Genomic DNA, 19,644 nt, shown 5'->3' with positions numbered 1-19,644 from the left:
AGCAATAGGGATGCACGATATATTGTTTTAGAATGGATATCGCAATGTCGCCTCTCAGGACCTGCAATGGTGAGTTGGGATTTTACAGTTTAGGAGTATACAGTACTCTGCATATATAAATTCACCTCTCACAAATGTATCTTTTTAATTCATATTTTTAATATGAAGCTCTACAATATTATATTTCTGTATATACATTAGATTAGTAAGTACTGCAGCCAAATCTAGAGCTTATCTAATAAAATAACTTACGGTAACGGTCCAAAATCCAGTACACACAAATTTAAGTTATAGAAAAATATTAAATACAAACTTAAAAAGAGGAATAATCAAAAGAAGCAAATTTAAGTTTGGTTAAAATTGTATATATATATATATATATATATATATATATATATATATATATATATATATATATATATATATATATATATATATATATTTATATATATATATATATATATATTTTTTTTTTTTTGTAGTTTTTTTGCAGTATTTTGCTTAAATTTAATTGTATTGTCTTTCAATTTCTAAATATGTTTGATAACTAAAATTTTATTTTAATAAATAAATCTTTTTAATAAATCTGTTTTGTTTAAATGTACCAAATAAATTTCCTATATTCACTGAAAAATAGATCATTCATTCATTCATTCATTCATTCATTTTCTTTTCGGCTTATTCCCTTTATTAACCTGGGGTCGCAACAGAGGAATGAACCGCCAACTAATCCAGCATATGTTTTACGCAGCGGATGCCCTTCCAGCCGCAACCCATCACTGGGAAAAGAAATGGATCTAAATATTCATTTTCAAAATAGACTATACTCAATTATTCTTAAGTTACTGCAGAGTTTAACCTTAATGGAGTAAAAGTTTATCGTTTTCACATGTTTTTAAGTGCTAAGAGCATTCAGACCCAATATTTAATATAAAATAATCTTTTTTTTTTTTTTTTCGTGCCTGAATGCGGTTTGACTATACTCTAAAAACCATGAAGCACTGTTTTTTTTACTATTTTGCTTATTACATTTCATGCATGATTTGTTCCTTTACAAAATCATACAATTTGATTGAAAATGAATACATATTTTTCCAAGTAGGGCTATTAGGAATGTTGTGGTTGACGTGTTCAACATGCAAAGAAATATGGATAAGATCAAGAAAGTACTTTTTGAAGGCAAGTTTCAGTCAAAAAAAATTATTGTCGCATCACCAGGCACACTTTCAGCTTTCGACTTTTGTTTTAATGTAATTTGATACCGCATGGTGAACGGAAAGAAAAACCTCCGTATTTCGTGACTCTTTGCTCATTTGAGGTAATCAAATCGCTGCTTACACTGCTTACACTCTCTTAAAAAGAGTACTATCTTAATCATATTAAAATAGGAGAATTGGTGTCTTATGTACATGTACTCAGAAAGTCTCTGGTGAAGTCGCAAGCTGTCAAAGACAGCGCATTACTCTGCCATTCAGCATGAGCCCTTCAATGTTTCATTAAGTTTGACATGTTTCCTCATTAAACGCAACGAAAGCGCCTGCTTCGCATTATTGTGCCAGAATCCTTGTGAAATACAGCTATACTTAAGAACGCTTAGTTTAAGCAAATTTGATGAACGCGATCATGCGGGTTGAATCTGAAGGGAGTCACATACCTGAAGAGCGGTGGGGGTGAGTTGCGCGCGACGTACCTGAAGAGCGGTGGGGGTGAGTTGCACGCAACTTACCTGAAGAGCTAAGAGGGATGCGGTGGAGAGTGCATTTGTGGGATACTCCTAGTCTTAGCAACTGGATGAATGTAAAGGACTGAGCAAAATTGTTTGTACTTTATAATTAATGTTCTCAACTTACAGCAATACAACTTTACAATGAGTGCAACTGTTTGTATTCAATACTTTATTATTATTATTATTATTATTATTATAACTTTCCATTTTCCATATCTGCAACACCTGTATTTTTTTTTTTTTTTTTTTGTAGTCCACTTAGAGTCCAACTTGGAAATCATTTTTTTTTCTTTATTGGCATTGATTGTTTTGAAATTCAAATGGCATTAACATGCCTGTTTTAATTTCTGTAATAATTATGGCTGTCAAGCCAGGATCTTGATGGTTTATTGTGGGTTTGTTGTTTACATGAAGAAATCTGTCTTTGTCTTGCGTTTATATTAATTTTACATTTGAATAGCCAAAATTACACGTTTCAGTCTTTTAAATGCAATTAATCGTGATTAATTTTCCAAAAAAAAAGTGCAATTAATTAGTTTTTTTAATCAATTGACAGCACTAATATTAATTAAATATGTAAAATTTATTACAAATGGATTATTATGAATCAGTGGCAATAAATCAGTACTTGAAGTGATCTGAATCTGACTCAAGAGTGTTGTTGTTTGATAAATGTTGTTTTGTGTTTATCTGTGTTCAGGTGGACATAGAGTCAGACACTGAGAGCACCAGTCTGATAATAACAGACGCTCTGATTGGTCACCTGCATCAGATCCAGATCAGAGCTCAGGACGCCCTCATCAACCACAGCCAGTGGAGTGAGTGGAGTCACATGGTGGAGGCCAAACCCTGGACAGGTCAGTGAACACGCACGCACACACACACACACACACACACACACACACGCACACACACACACACACACACACATACACACACACACAATTGCAAATGAACTAGTTTCAATGAGATATACAGGCATATGTGTTTTGCACCATTTTTAGGTTGTATAATTAAAGTTATGATGGTTCATTCCACTGTGTGACCACTGAAAGAAAAGGGACTAAGCTAAGCCAAAGGAAAATGAAGGAATTAAAAGAAATTAATTGTAGTTATAATTTTTTTGTGTGTGCAGTAATTTTATTTATTTATTTGTTTGTTTGTTTGATTATTTGTTTGTTTGTTTGTTTGTTTATTTACTTATTTATTTTCATTTTTGACTAGAACTTTTAGTTAACTAACACTTGATTGACAAGGAGATGTAAAGATATGACAGTATTCTATTTTTTTTTTTTAAAGCCTTCCTTGAAGTGTTGTTCATAAGGCTGTCGTGAAACCTTTTTAATCATGACATAACATGTCATGAATGTTAAATGCAACTGTCATTAGGTGTCATTTGTCTAGTTATTACATTTTTAATGAGACTTGACATTACCAAGACAACAAAACGTGTCATAAATCCATCATAAACTTGACTGTCATGAAGTCATTATAAATGTCATGATATGTCACCTCAACTACAGGGTATACAAGCTAAACTTGTCATTAAAATTCATTAAATATTAATGATGCTATTAAAAATTAAGTAATGACACTTTTAATGAGACATTGTAATGCCAAATACAGAAAGTGATAAGAAAAATATTCATGACACAATTATAATAGCCTCATGACAATCATGTTTATGACAGATTTATGACATGTTTTTTTCTTGGTAATGTCAAGTTGTCATTATAAAGATAAAGGCTGGTTGTGATGTATTTGTTTATGTCAAGTTGTCATGACAAACTATGTCATCTTTGCATTTAAAGTGAAATAACTGAGCAAATGACACTTAATAACAGTATCATTCATATTTGTGACATGTCATGATTTCAAAGGTTTCATCATCAATTAAAGTGTTACCTTTTTTGTCTTAATGTTTGTTAGTTATTTAGTAAGCTTGGTAGTTACAATGCTAGTGTTCCATTTTTAATAATATATTTGTGTGCATTGAAAAGTAACACATCATTCATTCCTTCCTTCCTTCCTTCCTTCCTTCCTTCCTTCCTTCCTTCCTTCCTTCCTTCCTTTATTCATTCATTCATTAATTCATTCTCTTTTCAGCTTAGTCCCTTTATTAATCAGGGGTCACCACAGCAAAATGAACCACCAAACTACCTAGCATATGTTTTACACAATGGATGCCCTTCCAGCTGCAACCCAGCACAAACACCCACACACTCTTTCTTTCAGGGCGTAGTCACACTATGTACAGTTGCCTTTAACTGGTCCTAAACGCGCTTGTCCCGCCTCCCTTCTCCCCCGACGGCCTGCACTTCCATTGCATTCGGGCCGGAGCATACTAACATCATCGATGATGCGCTGTTCGGGTTAAGAAGCTCTCTCGGTCAGCACAGTGGAGATTTCTTTATATCGTTTTAGACGTTTGGGATGCAGTGACATGAGATCAAATATTTTGCTGAACTGAGCCACTTTTGACGCTCATAAACAAGTCCTCGTGCTGCAGGAATTAGGAGGTTTGTTAAAGATGCAATGGTGGTGCAATAAGGGGTTTAATAATCTATGACAGTTTGCGTTCATTAAACAGTAAGAATGATTAATAAATCCAAATGAAACAGTCCCCTAAAAGTCACGTCTTGAGCCCGATTTGTAAGACAAGATGTGACTCTCTGGCACAACTCTACCAACTGGTCCAGGGCCGGCCAACTGAACCACGCCTGAGCTCGATTCAGAGCATTCACAACGGTCTGGGAAATGGGCCTGGGCACGGTCGGATAGCATAGTGTGAGTGCGCCCTCACAATACTACATGTTCTTGGACTGTGGGGGTGCACCCAAGGAAACCCACGCAAACACGAGGAGAACATGCAAACTTCACACAGAAATGCCAACTGACCCAGCTAGGGCTTGAATATGTGATCTTATTGCTGTGAGGCGATCATGCTACACACTGTGCCACCAAGACACCACTTTTACATCAATAACAACTTAATATATAATAAAAAATAGTTTAGAAAATTGTTTCATTGTTTGTTAACTAATGATAACTAATTAAGTTATTTAAGATATTTACTTTTTGTATATTTTAAGATGTTTAAGTAATGCTAGTTATCATCTTTAAAGTAATCCGATGCTTTAATTCATTTTCATCATTGATGAATGATAACTAATGTTTGCTAGCTTGATTGTTAATTGGTTAGTAAGTAAAAACTAAAGTGATAAATAAAGTAAAAAAACTAGTGATAATATTAACAAGAATAATATTAACAAGGGCGGAATGGTGGCTCATTGGTTAACACAGTTGCCTCACAGCAAGAAGGTCACTGGTTCAAGTCCCAACCAGGCCAATTGGCATTTCTGAGTTTGCATGTTCTCCTCGTGTTAGCGTGTTTCCTTCCAGTTTCCCCCACATCCAGACATGCGCTATCCGCTTGTTAAGTGTGACGTCACGCGAAGCGGCTTCCGGGTAAAAGTGCTCTATTCAGCTGTATGGGGAGACTCATAAAATGGTAATAATAAACGTTTACAAAGCAATTTAATACTTGCGAAAATCACGATCGCAGTACATATGCTCATGCCCATATCTAATGGCCAGAAAGTGATTTATTTTTTTATAAATTGTTAAAATGTTGGTATTTGTTATGCAGCAAGCCCAGCGATTGTTGAGTACACTATGACTTTATATAAAATTAACTTTAATGTGTGATATCAATAAAAAGTTATCATAAACGAATAATGTCTCTAATCAAATAAGTGGCGCTTGGACCTAGAAACAGTATTACATGCGTCACCAACACGTCACCACTTTCAAGCGGATAGGTGAATTGAATAAATTAAATTGGCCATAGTGTGTGTGTGTGTGTGTGTGTGTGTGTGTGTGTGTGTGTGTGTGTGTGTGTGTGTGTGTGTGTGTGTGTGTGTGTGTGTGTGTGTGTGTGTGTGTGTGCGTGTGTGAATGAATATATATGGGTGTTTCCCGATACTGGGTTGCAGCTTAAAGGACATCCGTTACATAAAACATATGCTGGAATAGTTGGCGGTTCATTCCACTGTGGCAAACTCTAAAATAAAGACTAAGCCAAAGGAAAATAAATGCATGTATTATATTAACAGATATTTTGGTAGACATTGCAGTAAATAAAAAGATTAATACTTTAGATTTGTGTTTCAGTGTAAAGTTGGTGGGTTGGTTAATCAGAGCAAGGGATCAGAAATAAGTGCATGCAAATACTCAAACTCTGAATCACTTTTTTTTGGGGTTTGTTTGTTTTTATGTACCAGTGTTTTAATGTACTATGTTTTCGCCATCATCCATCAACTCCTGCAGATTACTAATGTAATAATGGTGTAAATCAGATCAGCATGTTCCCTCAGGATGTTGGATGCAGTTCTAAGGCTGATAAAGCTGATAAATTTAATAAAGTAAGGTAATTATGTTTAGATGTTGTTGGCAACTTATGTTTAGCATACTTTTTTATTATGCATAATAAAACGTTCAGTATTTATTTATTTTTTTTCTTGTGTGTTTGTTTAAAAGAGTCTACTTAAGTCGGTCAGGTTATGTAAATTAAATACAATTAGATAAATGAACATAAAAAGTTTAGTTAAATTAAAATAAATAAAACATTTAAATGTATTTCAATTGAGCTTTATTATTTAAATATTCAAATAATTGAATTTCTTTTTTTAATTTTCTTAAAACTAAGTTAAAAAATATAAAACTAAGAAAACTAAGAAAAACGTTTAAAAAAAGTAAAACTATATTGAATAATTAAAACAATTATACAATAAATAAGCAATGCAATATTAATGTTGCTTGTCAGACAATAAACAAAGTAATTCTGTTAACTATATGAATGTAAATTAAATAAAAATACAATAAAATAAAATGGAGGAAAACTTATTCTGACATGACGACTTTTCAGGGGAGCTGGTCATGAATAATTCAGAAGTCATAAATACATATAATTGTATTTGTTTTGCAATTTTAGAACCTCCAAAAGAGCCAACAGAGGAACCGGATTACATACTTCAGTCCTATCCAGTAAGGACAACAGACAAGTCTACAGGTATTTACTTAAAAAATGAATCCAAATCCAGCATATGCTTTTGCTTAGAGTATAATGTGAGTAACACATTCAGAGATCAAACACAGAGCGTCTGCAGCATTTAAGATCTGAGCCTGATTTATGAACACCCATATGCTTAAGAGTCACTTGCGGTGGGCGGAGTTTCCCCCTTCATCTGGCTTTGACCAATCAGAGCATTCCAAAACGTAGGTCAAGTGACAGAAGTCAGGGTGACTCATTCTGCTGTTCATTAACTAACTGTTTCCAGGCTGTTTATTTATATCTGTTCATTCAGCGTGCGGACATGCTGTACAGTTGCAGAGTCATATTTATCAGCACAAGTACATTCATTTTGAATACTGTAATAATTAGAGCTGTTTAATTATTTAAAATAATTTGTTTAATCAGATTAAACGTCTTCTGTGAACTGTATGATTCATATGAGGATGTTGTTGATTTAAAAGCAAAGCATAATACAGTGCCTTGTATGTCTCTATTATTAGTTGTTAATATTACACTTTTGTATCATTTTAGCTGTGTTTTGCTTTAGTTTTGGTTAGGTTTCTTTAGTTTTGATTTTAGAGTGTTCATTTTGCTCTGTTTTGTTTGTAACATTTGACTCATTTGAATTTGTTTTACTTTTTTTATTCTGCTTTTATTATTTTGTTTTGTTTATTTTTATTTTGTTACAGTATGTTGTATTTAATTTTATATTGATTTGTTTTCCTATAGTTTGTTTAATTTTGTTTGCATTTTGTTTTTCAATATAATGTTGTTTTATTTTTTATTTGTTTTATTTTAATATTTTGTTTAATTTTGTTTGTGTTTTGTTGTTCAATGTAATGTTGTTTTATTTTATTTAGTTTCTTTTGTTTTATTTTAATGTTTGTGTAATTTTGTTTGTTTTGTTGTTCAATATAAGATAATTTTATTTTTATTTACTTTATTTTGTTTTATTTGGTTAATTTTAATGTTTTGTTAAATTTTGTTTGTTTTGTTGTTTAATATAATGTAGTTTCATTTTATTTTTATTAGTTTTACATTTTTTCAAAATTAAGATGTCTTATTTATTGTGTGTTTTGTTTAATTTTATGTTAATTAGCTTTTTTGTTTTGGTGTTTTGTTGCTTTTTTCATTTTCTTATTTGTTATGTTTGTAACATTTGACTTGATTAAAAATTGCTTTTAGAATTATTTTTTATTTAGTTTCATTTTGTTTTTTTATTTTTGTTTTGTTTTGTCATTTTATATTGACAGAATATATATTGTTCTTAAATATAGTATTGTTTTATTTAATTTTTTATTTTATTTTAATGTTTTGCTTAATTTTGTTGTTCAATAGAGGGTAATTTTATTTAGTTTTATTTTATTTGGTTTTATTTTAATGATTTGTTTAATTTTATTTGTGTTGTGTTGTTTATTATAATGTTGTTTTATTTTATTTAGTTTTTTTATTTTAATGTTTTGCTTCAATTTGTTTGTGTTCTGTTGTTCGATAGAGGGTACTTTTATTTAGTTTTGTTTTATTTGGTTTTATATTAATGATTAGTTTAATTTGGTATGTGTTTTGTTGTTCAAATAAGGTAATTTATTTAGTTCCTTATTTTATTTTAACTTTTTATCTAAAGTTGTTTGTATTTTGTTGTTTAATATAATGTGGTTTTAACTCGTCTTATTTGGTATTATTTTAATGTTTTGTTTAATTTTGTTTCTTTTGTTGTTTAATATTTTGCGTAATGTTTTATTTGTTTTATTTAAATTTGTTTTGTTTGTTTTATAATTGTCATTATTGTTTTCATTTGATTTCACTTTGTTTTGTGCTTGATATTGTATTATTTCTGTTTTAAACGTGCTTTTTATTTTGTTTGTGTCTCATTCCATTTTTGTCTTAGATTCGTCTTCAAACCATAATGGAAATGTTGGACTGTTGGTTTTGTTAGGGCTGTTTGCAGCGATCATGGTGGCTGTCTTATTAACAATCATCACGCTTCTTTGGTGAAAAATTGTTTTACATCAACCTATATTTTACAATACAAACCACATAAATGGCATTCAATAATAAGACAATGTGTGACCTGATATCTCAACTATTCTCCTCACAGGGTGAGACAAAGGAAACAAGACAATGTGAAGAAACAAGAACTGACTTCTATGCTGAAGATGAAGTCCATACCAATCTAAAGTAAGCTGGCACAGACACTTGTTTCCATTCCCACATTCCCTTCTGCCGTTTTGGCCATTTGCCAATTTTTAGTTCAAACAGTTAAGAAAAAAAGCCCTGCTAAACTATCCATTTATGCTTACTGTGTTGACTTTAAGCTAACAGAAATCTAAGTCCGCCAAACATGCAGTCAACAAAACCAACCAGATTACCAACTAGAGGAATAACAAATCAATTTTTTCATACTCACTTAATTTAGGGAGTGACAGCTGTATATGTGGCATTGGATCTCCTAAATTACTGTTTTGGGTGTGTGTGGAATATAGTGACATAATCAAAACCAAAGCACTGTTTTTTCATCTCACAACTACGCACAAAGCAGCAGCTTAAAAACCTGAGAATATTGAGTTGTTGATATTAGTAGCTTGAGATGTTTTATATTTAGAAACTCTGTAAACAAGGACATCGCAAGTTGTTTACGTTGTTGTGGAGCTGCTGCTTTTCTCTCTGTCTGCACTGTAGTTTAATGTGGTTTGCAAATCCTGTCAACCACAGGGCTGCTGTGAGGAACGTCTGCGGAGACCGTCATTTACAAACGAGTCAGGACAAATGTCTGTTTCAGTATTTTTCTATCCGCGCACCTAAAAGAGAGACATCTGTTTAAATGAACACAAATTTAGGCCTTAGGCAACTATTAAAATGGATATTAAATAGATTAATGTCAGGTAATGCTAAAGAGTTCACCTTACTCTTCACATTATTGAGACTATAGTTTTACTATAGTAATATTGTATAAATACTACTTCATTTTGTACTTATGATGGTTTTATTTCAAATGTCATAGTAAAAATTTTGTTAATTTTGTGTTTACCATGTTTTTTTTTGTAAGAGTGAATCAGGCCAAAATGGAGTTTTTTGGAGTTTAAACATGCATAACAGTCTTATTTTAAATCAATTAATGTTATATTAATGCTAATAAATGTCATTGGTATGTAAAGCTAGTTAGTAAAGGCCACCTAATAGAGTGGAGGAACTATGACGTCAATTTGTATGCAAAAACCCGAAAACTAGTCAGCATTTTAGCAGTTCCGATTCCCTCATCCCAAAGCCAATGGGTTTTTTGAATGGGGTTTCAGTAAAATCTTTTAAATAAGGTATGTGGCTAACACAAACTCAAGATACTTTCACGTTAATTTTAAGACATAAAACATATCAATTACATCACACTCTTGATTTTTCAAATCAGTCACGCTTCTTTAAAAAGATGGTTGCTATCAAGTTGCTAAATGGGACTACAGGTGGCATCGGAGACATTACACGTCATCGAGCTAATCTGGTCTTGGGGGCAGCTCGCTTGTGTTGGGCATTTGGATTAGTCTGTGATTTAAGTATTTTCATAAATAGTATTTTATAGTTTGTAGTGTTTTTCCAATCTGGAATTAATATTGTGTGTAGATAATGCCTTCAGATGTAAAGACCATCGAGATAGATTGTTGATCATTTATTTAAATTAAACAATATTATGAAGATACTGCTCTTTCTTGCTCTCAGTAATGCAAACATGTGAATAAATGGGTAAAAATATACAAATATTAACTGTCATTTTAATGTGATCAATTGATTTTTCGTCGGGTTTTTTGTTCTTCATCTGAACACAGTCTGTCATAACTGCAATATTTACACTCCTCCATGAAAATGTAAAGCATATGTGACTGTATGGGCTGCTTTTAGCTGTACTTCGTGACATACAAATAATATTGAATGTTGTTTTCCATCCGTGATGGAACTTGCAGGCATGTAGACTTGTCCCTCATGCCTCATCGTGCGATAAGGTAAGCAGGCTGTATGCACGCGAGCGATACACCTATTTAAATGTCTTATGATAATACTATGTTGGCAAATTTATACATACAGTTTTAAAACTTTTACAACAACCGTAAAGCAAAACAAATGTATTTCCCAGGTAAAAACGATCCAAAAATCACGTAGGTCTATGCGTTTTTTGCGTATTTATTTGTTTATAACATAGTGTGTATTATAATATAATAAACAGAGAGTTTAACTCCAACAGAACTGGCAGCATCAGCTTGCGCACCTGGTGCTTGTTGCAATAAATTTAGCAAAAAAACACAGGGAAAGCAAGAAGATGGAATCTTTTCCCTTCAGAGACTTCTACAGCCTTCTGAGAGAGTCGATAAGGGGTCCTTCTGATGATGAGGGTTCCTTCTGCTTCGAGGGAACAAGAGCGGTCTCCCGGTCCAGAGTGTGTACACGCAGCGGCAGACGGTCGAGCTGGGCTTCTCCCATGCCTGGCATTATTTGGGTCCAGTCCTCCAGAGTGGTTTGTATAAAGTTGCAAGAACTGCGTTGCATGTCTGGGGGTCCAGCATGTTAATGCGGTGCTCGTGGGCAGTTCATGTCGCCATTGAGATGCCTATTTGTTGCGCAGTTAAGATTGCGGCTAGCCCTTGCAAAAGGGCGAACCACCACAGCTGTCTCCTGCACTGCAGCAGGCACTTGGGCTGGTCTGAGGGTTCCAGTGGGAGATTATCCATTGCCTCACGCTCCTCCAAGCACTCCATCTAAGCTTAGGGTGGAGGAAGCGATCCGTCTTAACAGATGGTAGCCCTTACGTTCGATGACACCGGGGACCAGACTTCCATGGCTGCATCGGAGGGTAGGCTTTCATTGTCAGATGAGGATCCAGACCAGCTCGCCCCCTCTGGGCAGGTGAGCGCTATCAAAACGAATTGTAAAACAGACAAGTTAGCCATGCTTTCCCCAGCTCCACGGCCGGACCGACTAGATAGGTGCTACGTAGAGGACAAGAGGGCCAAGCCTTCTAAACCTCTCATCCCCTTCTTCCCGGAGGTGCACAGTAGGCTTGTGCAGTGCTACACGTCCCTTTGCCCTCACCACTCCTAACGGTGAAGCAGCCAGGGGGATGAGGCGATTCCTCTAGTCGAGCGCACCATTGTGGTCAATCTTTGTCCGCATGGTGCCTCTTTTTGGCAGGGTCTGCCTCGTCTACCATCCAAAGCCTGTAGGTTATCTGCCTCCCTCAGAGCCAAAGCTTACAAGGCTGCGGGCCAGGCTGTTTCCGCCACCTACCAGCGCAAACAAGTGCAGGCGCTGACCCCGCTGCACGAGGGTGGGTCCGACTCAATCTTGCTTTGCGAGCTCCACAACGCAATGGACTATGCTCTTCGGACCACTAAGTTTGCTGCGTGTGCGTTGGGGAGGATAATGTCCACATTATTGGTCTAGGAGGGCCACCTCTGGCTAAACCTGGCTGATATGCTCAAAGTCAACAAAGTCCGCTTTGTTGACTCCCCCATATCCCAGGCTGGCCTGTTCGGCGACACAGTGGGTGAATTCACCCAGGAATTCAAGGCGGTGAGAGAGCAGTCTGATGCGATGGGTAATGTCATCTATCGGCGGGACCGTATGCCCGCTCCGCCCGGCGAACCATGCATATTTGCTTCTTCTCACTGAAAGTGCCCGCCTACGAGAGCTGCCCCGTCTGTGCCTCCTTCTAGCACCTCGAAAGCAGGCAGCCCCCCCCTGCCCTGGGCGCCGTTACGTTCGGTAACTGGACCACAAAGCGTCCCTGGGAAAGGTCATCCGGAGAAGTGGGAATTTGCTCTTTCCCCGCTGGAGGGCCGGGCCCCATTTCCAAGGGCACTTTTCACTGCCATGCAAACATCAATGAAAGAGCACTTATCCACTTCCCTGGATTTGACAGCCCAAACTTTGCCAGTCTGGGACGCTATGATTTCGAGCTTGCAGGTTCTGTGCATTTTGCCAGTGGCTTACAGGCGCTTGGAGGACGGTCTCCTTTCTCTCACTCCTCGAGTCCCCCCCTCCTCCAGAGCTTGGATGCAAGGTGAGAGTGAATTCAATTCAATCTCTCGCTTCCCGCTCTTCCGCGGGACCCTTGCGCTTCCCGGATCAGCACACCCACTCCACGCTGCCCCACTGCTGGTACGTCAGCGATGATATAGTGATGAGTCCATTACCGAGAGCACTGCCTTTCTGGTTAGCGTGGGCCAGCCCTTCACGGTGGCTCATATGCACAATCTGACTCAGCTACGCGATTCAGTTTGCAAGACGGCCCCCCCAAGTTCACGGGTGTGTATCTCACCAGGGTCAGCCCCCTGTCCACCCCTGTCTTGGGAGAGGAGATTGCTGTCCACCTGGCGAAGGATGCAATCAAGCTAGTCCATCCAGCTGAGATGGAGAGTGCATTTTACAGCCCCTACTTCATCATGCCCAAAAAGAGCGGTGGGTCACGGCCAATCCTAGACCTTTGAACTGCTGTCTGCACAAGCTGCCGTTCAGAATGCTCATAAAGAAGCACATCCTCCGGTGCGTTCGTCCTCAGGATTGGTTTGGAGCAACATACCTGAAGGATGCATACTTCCATGTCTCCATTCTTTCACACCACAGTCAGTTTCTGTGGTTAAGCTTGGCAATACCAAGTCCTCCCCTTCGGGCGCTCTGTCTCTGCGGGTCTTGACCAAGCTCGCGGAGGGTGCCTTAGCGCCCCTTCTGCTCGCGGGCATTCGCTACTCAATTATCTTGATCACCGGCAGATTTTAGCCCACTCTTGGAAGCAATTGATTATGCACAGAGACAAGATGCTCGGGCACCTCCAACTGTTGGGGCTTCAGGTCAAACAAGAAAAGAGCAAACTCGCCCCCGTGCAGAGGATCTCTTTTCTGGGGCTGGAGCTGGACTCGGTCACCATGACAGCGCATCTCTCCAGAGAATGCATTCAGCTAATGCTGAACTAAGAGAGTTCGACAGCAAAATAGTGGTCCCACTGAAATTATTTCAGAGGCTCCTGGGACATATGGCATCTGCAGCCACTGTCACGCCGTTTGGATTACTCCATATGAGACCACTTCAGCATTGGCTTCACGATCGAGTCCCCAGACGCAAATTGTACGCGGGCACACACCGAGTCACTGTTACTGCGCTGTGTCACCTCGCCTTCAGCCCCTTGGAATGACACCTCGTTCCTACAGTTCCTTGTTGTTGTTTCAAAATATGCTTCCAGCACGGGCTGGGGGGCTGTGTGTTGCGGGCATGCAACTGTGGGCCATTGGCATATCAATCGCCTAGAGCTGTTATCAGTGTTACTCGCTCTCCACTGTTTTTTTCCGGTGCTGGAGCAGCAGCACGTGCTGGTCAGGATGGACAGCACGGTGGTGGTGGCGTATGGGTGGTATTCGCTTTCACCGCATGTCGCAGCTGGCCCGCCGTCTGCTCCTCTGGAGTCATATGCAGCTGAAATCACTGTGCGCCATTCAGCTGATATGAGCGCGATTCGAGGAAGCCCAGATCGATTTGTTTACTCCCCCCGAGAACGCTTATTGCCAGTTGTTTGTTTTTCCCTGACCGAGGGCTCTCTCGGCACGGATGCACTGTCCCACAGCTGGCCTTGGGGCATGCGCAATTATGCGCTTCCCCTAGTGAGCCTGCTCGCATAGTTACTGTGCCATCAATACCATCACTCTGGCTTGAGTCCCCTCCAAACTCGAGGTTTACATGGCTGCCATCTCTGCTCATCATGACACGATGGCTGGCAGCACCGTGGAAAGCATAACCCTTATCATCTGGTTCCTCATAAGCACTAGGCGAATTAATATGTGCCCAAGTTCCTACAGCACCATTTAAAGACCAGGTAGTGAGCCTGCAAGTGCTGCCCATGGAGGAGGCAGACAAAGCCCTTTCATTACTTTGTCCAGTTCGTGCTTTGCAAATTTATCTGTACCGCATTCAGAGCTTTAGATCATCTGACCAGCTCTTCGTCTGTTGTGGTCGGCAGAAGGGAAGTGCCGTATCGAAACAAAGGTTGGCCCACTGGATAGCAGATGCCAGGCGCTTACCAGAGCCAGGGCGAGCCAGGGCGAGCCATGTCCCCCAGGATTGCATGCGCACTCCACTCGGAGCATCGTATCCTCTTGGGCGCGTGCACAAGGCGCCTCTCTAACAGACATCCGTAGAGCTGCGGGCTGGACGACACCTAATACATTTGCAAAGTTTTACAATCTGCGAGTGGAGCCAGTTTCCTCAAGGGTATTAGGTAACCGAGGAAACATCTCTGGTAAGGTGTTTAAACACCATTGCTGCGACATTCTCCCTAACACGGAGATACGTGTGCTTATTCACTCTGTCAGTAAAGCTCCCCGCTTAGTTGAGCCTTGCAGATTCCTCCATGGCCCCCAGCACTGACTCAGCGGAGGAGTCACTCACTGGCCCATTACTTCGTAGGTCTGCCCTCTGGTCAGCCCACGTTTTGGTTATAGGTGCCCGCTATGCGTGATCCCCACTAGGCGATCCCATATGCTTATTTAGCAGCGGTGCAATCCCCCCTCGCAGGCGGACCCGTGTCTTCCCTCTTCACTAACCATCTTATTATATGCGTACTCCCCCTTCTTAGGGCTAGTCCATATATTCTGCCATCATATCATTTCACCCCATATCACCCATTTAGGTTGCAGGTGGCCTCCGCAGCGTCCTCCCCTTAGGGACTGCATGCTTTCCCAACGTACTGTCGTATTTAAATTCCTAGACGCTTACGGCTCCCGAAAAATATATCTAAATCCGTAAATCTTCTTTGAAGTGGGATAAGTAAGGGCCAGAGATCACGTTGGAAGACCGCGCCTCTCTATGATAGACGCTATGCCTGGCTATCCTCTCATCGAAGGCGAAGATAAGGTGCAGTCATTATGGCGTTTTCCAGACATTTCCCCATACGTGGATTAAATCCACTTATAGCACCGAAGTTCCCCATCCAAAGGGGAGCGCTCTGGTTACTAAAGTAACCCTCGTTCCCCGAGGAAGGGAACGGAAATGCTGAATTGCATCTCCATAATGATTGTTCCTTAGTTGTTGATATTAGTCTCTTCAGCTTAAAAAATTTGCATCTTCTTGCTTTTCCTGTGCTTATATGCTAAATTGATTGCAACAAGCATAAGTTGCCCAAGCTGATGCTGCCAAGTCATTTGGCATTTCATTGGCCCGTTTATATACTCTTTCAGATGATTGGCTTTCTGAACGAAATCCCCATATATGAATTAAATCCACTTATAGCATTTCCATTCCCCTCCACTCTATAGCTAGGGCCTGTTAGAATCTGCGGACATTTTTTTGCTATTTCTGCACAGAAATTTGTAAAAAATCTGCAGATTTTTGCCGAATGATTTTGGGAGTATCGCAACTAAAAACGTAATATATGAAATAAAAAATAAATTAAAAAACTTTTATTTAATGCTTACAGTGCAAATTCAATTAGATCCACTTATTTGGTAAGAAAAGCAAGTCTCATATAATAGATCTACTAAAAAAACAAAATATTACTTTACAAATTATATTGTAAATAAATCATATGAACATTTTTATATTAGACAATAATATTACTGAAATAATTTAAAAACTGAATAAATATAAATTTACACACAAATAAATGAATAGACTCAATGATGGGCTAAAAATCTGCGCAATTCTGCAGAATTCTGCGGATTTCTGCACACGCAGATTCTGTGTGGGCCTACTAATAGCTGAAAAGCAAACCAAAATAATAAATAAATAAAAAATAATAAATGTAAAACCATGAGATGTGTGACATATCAGCTGATTTCTTTAATATGCTAGTATAGTATTTTGGCTTGTAAGATGACAAACTGCTGCTCCAGACCATTTTTAAGCTCATTAAATGAAATATAGCTGCTTAACTTCTTGCAGTAGCTAGCTACTGGAAAAGCTACATTGCAACATAAGTAGCTGAATTTTTGTCAAGTTATTGTGAATTGTAGCTAAGCTAGCACCTAGCTACTTGCTAGCAGTAGATATATACATTAGATGTCACCTACCTTGTTGTTGTCTATTGGAAGGAATGCGTCAATAGAGCCACCATTTTAGTACAGAGTAGTGCTCCTTTGAAATGAATGCAGGACCAAGCTGCAGTGGAGGACTGTGGCCATCCAAAGCCAGAGATATACATATATAAACATATATCTATGATATTTTATTATTTATTTATTTTTTTATTACGAAAATTATAATTTTACATCTTTATAATTTTACACTTTTCTACATTGATGGAGAAGTGATTGCTCAGGTATTCCTGACAAAAAGCTTGTGTTTGTGGAAATGTACTATCCACCCTCCCTGTTAAATTTGATCTAATCCGTGTCCTGAAACACACCTCCTCTCCTGCTTTCACTTCTCATTCTGACGGAGAAAGTGATTCGTTTGTGAATTAATGAACGACTCCATTATGAGCGACTCCTTCACTAGCAGACAATAATACAAGTTTCTGGCACTGCAGCATCTCGTTGTCATATTTCTTTTGCATTGCTTGCTGATTTTGTTCAACAAAACTAGCATAAGCTGAGTATTTAGTGTGAGTTGGTGCTGCTTTTCCTTATGGTGAATGCAGTAAGAGACTGCATTATCATCAATAACGTTACCTGTTTAGCACAAAAGTTCATAGCATAGAAAAACATAAAAAACTAAACCTTACATATGAAATGTTCTGCCTTTGTGCTTAGTTTTCTTTATTTGCTCGTTACTACGCCTGTAGGCAGCGCTAAAGTCCAGCATCTTTACGTAGAAACAGTCTTGACTAGTGCGGTTGAATGACTTTTGTCCTGGGAGCACTGTACAAATGTGGCGGCGCTATTGACACATTCTCAGAGTCTCTATGCGATATCTAGTACATATATATCTATGCTCGCTAACACTGTTAGTCTAATGCTAGCATGTGTAAGCTTCTCTATTAGATGGCACTAGCATGTGTTGGTATCTTTCCCCATGAAATCAAATTACATTTTTAGATGCTAGCATCAGAATGTTTGTCCTATATCTACAGGGGTTGGACAATGAAACTGAAACACCTGTTTTTAGACCACAACAATTCATCAGTATAGTTATGGTCTCCTTTTGCAGCCAATACAGCATGAAATTGTTTTGGGAATGACAGATACAAGTCCTGCACAGTGGCCAGATGGATTTTGAGCCATTCTTCTTGCAGAATAGTGGCCAGGTCACTATTTGATGATGGTGGAGGAAAAATTGATGAACTATCCTTCAAAAACTACCTGAAGAGGACTGAAAATCAATATTTAGCTGCCAACATTTAGTTTTTATTGCTGTAATACAAAACTGCACACATTAATACTTAATCATATCACCACATTGTTCATCACATGACTCATTTACTGTAATAGCTAGTTTGTATCCAGTTATGAGCACTGACTGCTGTAAATTAATAATGTTAAAAACTGAGACATAAACAACATTACTTTGAACTTTTTTTTTAGATCTCAGTTTGTGAGTGAAGGGAAAATGAGAAGCTGTAAACATGATGATTTATATGAGAAACGCCTGCACTGTATTAGTCTGTCATCTTCCACTCGCTCTCTCACATGATGTAATAATTAACAACTGAATGAAAATGAACATGCTTTCATTATTTAGTCACTCTCATGTCATTCCAACTTCCAGATTTGGAATGGCATGAGAGTGAGTAGATAATGAAAGCATGTTCATGCTGTTTTTATGGGTTTAATATTTATGTGTAAAAAATAGGCATTCATGTTTCAGTAAACAAAACAAACAAAAAAAATGTTTAAAGAAAATAGAAAATGTACAAATTTGTTAAACACTCTATGGCCTTTATTAGGTACACCTTACTAGTACCGGGATGACCCTCTTTTGCCTTCAGAACTGCCTTAATCCTTCAAGACAGATTCAACAAGATACTGGAAATATTCATCAGAGATTTTGGTGTGTATTGACATGATAGCATAACGCAGTTGCTGAAGATTTGTCAGCTGCACATCCATGATGTGAATCTCCCGTTCCACCACATGTACCCAATTGAATTGAGGTCTGGTGACTGTGGAGGCCATTTGAGTACAGTGAATTTTCATGTTCAAGAAACCAATCTTAAGATTATTTGCGCTTTATGACATTGTGCGTTATCCTGCTTGAAGTAGCCATCAGAAAATGGTACACTGTGGTCATTAAGGGATGGACATGGTCAGCAACAATACTCAGGTACATTGTGGTGTTGATATGTTGTTCAATTGGTACTAATGGGCTCAAAATGTGGCTATTCTAGAGATAGTTGTGTGTGAAAATCCCAGTAAATCAGCAGTTTCTGAAATACTCAGACCAGCCTTTCTGACCGTTCAAAAATTAATTAAATCACCTTTCTTCCCCATGCTGATGCTCAGTTTGAACTGCAGCAGATCGTCTTGACCATTTCTACATGCCCAAATACATTGAGTTGCTGTCATGTGATTGGCTGATTAGAAATTTGCATTAACGAGCAGTTGGACAGGTGGTACTTAATAAAGTGGCCGGTGAATGTATATTGTTCAAATTGGGTTTTTTTTTTTTTTCAATCAGGGAAAAACTGATGTCAATTTTAACAAGTGTCAATTTTAGTAATAATAATAATAATAATAATAATAAAAAATAAGTTGTTTGATGTCTTGTTTTTTTTGTTCTTATGTAGGCTACAGTATATTGTGCATTTGTTTTGTTGCTTTTTTGTTTTTTTTTTTTTTTTTATTTCATTAACTTTTGTTTAAAAAATGTGCAACAAACAAACAATTAAATAAATAAATAAATACATATCCCCTTCCCCCTAGTGTGTAAAATGAATGAA

The 19,644-nt window shown here is 37.8% G+C and overlaps 1 protein-coding gene across 1 annotated transcript in view; it reads left to right on the top strand.

Moving 5' to 3' along the window:
* Nucleotides 1–19,644, top strand: part of il11ra (interleukin 11 receptor subunit alpha) — a 103,169-nt gene that overhangs the window by 75,030 nt on the left and 8,495 nt on the right. Inside the window, 4 exon segments of the mRNA NM_001113499.3 lie at nucleotides 2,427–2,583; nucleotides 6,720–6,797; nucleotides 8,689–8,791; nucleotides 8,899–8,978. Coding sequence (NP_001106971.1) covers nucleotides 2,427–2,583; nucleotides 6,720–6,797; nucleotides 8,689–8,791; nucleotides 8,899–8,977 — 417 coding nt within the window. The 3' untranslated portion in view covers nucleotide 8,978.

The sequence above is a fragment of the Danio rerio genome, chromosome 10 (assembly GCF_052040795.2).
Source record: "Danio rerio strain M-AB ecotype USA chromosome 10, GRCz13ab, whole genome shotgun sequence".
NCBI lineage: Eukaryota > Metazoa > Chordata > Actinopteri > Cypriniformes > Danionidae > Danio > Danio rerio.
Note: the sequence above shows the minus strand (reverse complement) of the source record. Positions and strands in the feature narration are given on the sequence as shown.